This window comes from Sinocyclocheilus rhinocerous, unplaced genomic scaffold (genome assembly GCF_001515625.1).
Source record: "Sinocyclocheilus rhinocerous isolate Xijiao unplaced genomic scaffold, SAMN03320098_v1.1 scaffold776, whole genome shotgun sequence".
NCBI lineage: Eukaryota > Metazoa > Chordata > Actinopteri > Cypriniformes > Cyprinidae > Sinocyclocheilus > Sinocyclocheilus rhinocerous.
Window position 1 is genome coordinate 266263 of NW_015647486.1, and position 3964 is coordinate 270226.

General features: G+C 37.5%; 1 protein-coding gene across 1 annotated transcript in view; it reads left to right on the forward strand.

The window, feature by feature from the left end:
• The window catches only part of anks1aa (ankyrin repeat and sterile alpha motif domain containing 1Aa), a 114890-nt gene that overhangs the window by 41055 nt on the left and 69871 nt on the right, over window positions 1-3964 (forward strand). The window contains exon 5 of the mRNA XM_016513676.1: window positions 2524-2820. Within this exon, the coding sequence (XP_016369162.1) occupies window positions 2524-2820 (297 nt within the window). The remainder of the gene's footprint in view (window positions 1-2523; window positions 2821-3964) is intronic.

Genomic DNA, 3964 nt, shown 5'->3' on the forward strand with positions numbered 1-3964 from the left:
ATCAGGATTGAATGAGAGGTAGAGCTGAGTGTCATCAGCATAGCAGTGATTTGTCACTGCTATGCTGATGACACTCAGTTCTACCTCTCATTCCATCCTGATGATCCGACGATAGCTGCTCACATCTGATGTTCTCCAAGAGCATCGTTCTAAGCTCAGGGCTGCTGAAAGGGTGTGGCATAAATCCAAAAATCTTACTGACCTTAATGTGTATCAGTCGCTCCTCTCTTCCTTCTCTGCTAATGTCTCCACTGCTAAAAGGACATACTATCATAACAAAATTAACAAGTCGTCTAACTCTTGCATGATCTTTAAAACATTTTCCTCCCTCCTTTGTCCTCCTCCTCCCTCTCCTCCATCAACTCTAACAGCTAAAAGTGTCTGCTAAATGACTAAATGTAAATGTAAATATATTAGTATCACTAATAATAATAATAATAATTGTACAATGAAATTATTTTTTGTGTATTATATCATTAACCACAACAACAACAATTATAATGAAAAAAATTACACAAAATATTTTTATTAATATTGGTAATATAATAATTATATTTAAACGACAACAACAACAATTATATATAATTATATATACAATTGAATAATTATCATCATCATCATCATCATCATAATAGTGATGATATAATAATGAAAATGCAAATAATAATGGATACAAATTGTACAATAAACATATTTTGTATTCATATTAAAATAATGTTAAAAACAAACAAAAAAATACAGTTTAATCTGTATTAATAATAATTAATAATGAAAATAAATATAATGGATACAAATTGTACAATAAATATTTTGTATCCATATCAAAATAATGTTAAAAGCAAGCAAGCAAGCAAAGAAACAAACAAATACATACATACATACATGCATAAATACATAAATGCACAATACAGAGTCTTTCTCTCTTTTTTTGACTTCTCTATTTATTTTATTTTTTTTTAGGATCCATTATGTATTTTCACAATATGGATGCAATGGAGTATGTCTGTGTGCACAGTGAGAGAGTGTGTGTGTGTGTGTGTGTGTGTGTGTGTGTACGTGTACGTACTGGTATATATGGTGTATGAGGACACTTCCTGTGTCCCCGTAAAACAAAAGGCTTAAAAAAAACATACAAAACGGTGTTTTATGAAATTCAAAAATTGCCAGTAGTTTTCTGTAAGGGGTAGGTTTAGGTGTAGGGTTGGTGTAGGGCGATAGAAAATACAGTTTGTACGGTATAAAAACCATTACGCTTATGGAGAGTCTCCATAAACCACAAATGCAAGTATGTGTGTGTGTGTGTGTGTTACAGCATGCTTTACCTTATCTAATTATTTAGTTCTGGGGTGTGGTCACCAAACCAGCACATCACTCATTTTCATTCATGCCCCCATCTCTGCACACACACACACACACACAGAGACGGATCTCTGAGAGGACATTCACATTCATCCAATCAAAAAGTATGAAATCATTCCCCTAGTGTGTAGCATCAAAGCTCAAGTCAGAGTGTTTTAGAGCTGCAGGGTGTTTAGTGTGTAACTCCATATTTATACACTGAAGATTTCACTAATTCAGTTAGCAAACAATGCAAATATAAGAGCACCCTCTAGTGGTCAGGGTTTCAATACTGTTTCTTACAGTAAATTTGGTCTTTTGTCTAAAATTGTCTCTAATATAAGCATCGTATTTCAGTCTACATTATCTGGCAAGGACACAATAAATTGATCAAAAGTGACAGAAATATTTTGTAACTATAAACGTTTTACTATTTCAAATAAATGTCATTCATTTCAACTTTGTATCACAGTTTCCACAAAAATATGAAGCAGCACAACTGTCTTCAACATTGGAGATAACAACAAGTGTATCAGAATGATTTCTGAAGGATCATGTGACACTGAAGACTGGAGTAATGATGCTGAAAATTCAGCTTTGCATCACAGGAATAAATTACATTTTCAAATGTATTTACATGAAAAAACGTATATCTTGTATTTTAATAATATTTCACAATATTACTCTGTTTACTGTATTTTTTGATCAAATAAATGCAGCCTTGATGAGCAGAAGAGACATCAAAAGATCATACCGATCTAAAACTTTTGAGCCACTCGTGATGTATGAATAAAAAATATCAATTCCCCAAGCATAAACATTTAACAGAAATAAGTTGGATGGGTTATAAATAGTATATTTACATGCAGTGTTCAAAATCAAAATTCAAATGCAAACACTGATTTGTATGATTGCAGATCTTGTCACGTTGTCTGCATGTGGTCACGCTGGCATGTTCTTCTCTGCTCTGTGTGTCTTTCTCCATAAAATACTTGGATGAATAAGGGTGTCATTCATGTAAATTCATAAATTCAGTCAGGTGTTTGGCTGCTGTGGTTTGTCCCAAAAGTTATGAATCTTCCACAGTTCTGCTCTGTTTTTGATTAATTCTCAAAAAAGCCAGCTTTATTGCGAAGCTATGTCCATCAACATCTCCCTCTCCTGTCCTCATCCCTCTCTCCGCAGAACAATGACAACGAGACGCCACTGCACTGTGCGGCTCAGTACGGACACACTCAGGTGGTGCAGCTGCTGCTGGAGGAGCTGACCGACCCCACCATGCGCAACAACAAGTTTGAGACGCCGCTCGACCTGGCTGCGCTCTACGGCCGGCTTGAGGGGGGCAAACTTCTGCTGAGCGCTCATCCCAACCTGCTCAGCTCCAACACCAAGAAGCACACCCCTCTCCACCTGGCCTCCCGCAACGGACACCTGGCCGTGGTGGAGGTGCTGCTGGCCGCCGGCGTGGATCTCAACTATCAGGTGAGGACGGGCAGATCTGAGCGGGATCAGGGTCTGTGCTGCATTTTCAACACACTGTTTATGTCAATCTCACATTCAGGAATCGAGCAATGATTCACATTCAAGCACTCAAGACGTTTTGGGACGAAGTTGCGTAGTAGTTCTGTACTTAACTGTGCTGCATTATGTACATTTTCTGTATGCAAGGACTAACTGAATTTCCTTGTCAAATTTTTTTTTTGTTCAGTTGTATTAAAACTGCATATATGTGACCCTGGAGCACAAAACCAGTCTTAAGTCGCTGGGGTATATTTGTAGCAATAGCCAAAAATACATTGTATGGGTCAAAATTATCCATTTTTCTTTTATGCCAAAAATCATTAGGATATTAAGTAAAGATAAGCTTATTCATTCAGCTTTCAGAAAATGTATAAATCTCAATTTCGAAAAATTGACACTTAAGACTGGTTTTGTGGTCCAGGGCTTGAGTGAGCGGCAGCCGGAGGGCTTGAGAACGGCGCGGCCAGCGGGTTTGTGGCAACCACATGTGACGACCCCGGGCTGGACTCTGCTTCGTCCACGGTGAAAGCCGATCCGGCGATCCACAGCGCGAAGTTGATGTATTTCCTCAGCGACCAGCACAGATCAGCTCCAGGCATGATGAATTGACACTTAAGACTGGTTTTGTGGTCCAGGGTCACATATTTGTTTTTAAGATAATAATATTCAGTGGTTATTGTGCAGTGTGCTAGTGTTCCATTCTGAACATAAGGTGCGTCTAAATATCGCGTACTTATGCACTATTTTATAGCGTTTTGTAGTAAAAATTCGTTAAATTCCAAAAAGAAAAAGTGCACTTTAAATACCTGGATGATTCCGTTAAATAACCGAAAAAACAAAGTGTTGAATGTTGAACACTTCATGCACTCATGCACTCAACTGTCGCAGCTTTAATGGGGTCATATGATGTTGCTAAAAAGAACATTATTTTGTGTATTTGGTGTAATGAAATGTGTTTATGCGGTTTAAGGTTCAAAAAACACATTATTTTCCACATAATGTACATTATTGTTGCTCCTCTATGCCCCGCCTTTGTGAAACGCGTCGATTTTTACAAAGCTCATAGGTCTGAAAAGCGAGGTGTGCTCTGATTGGCCAACTATCC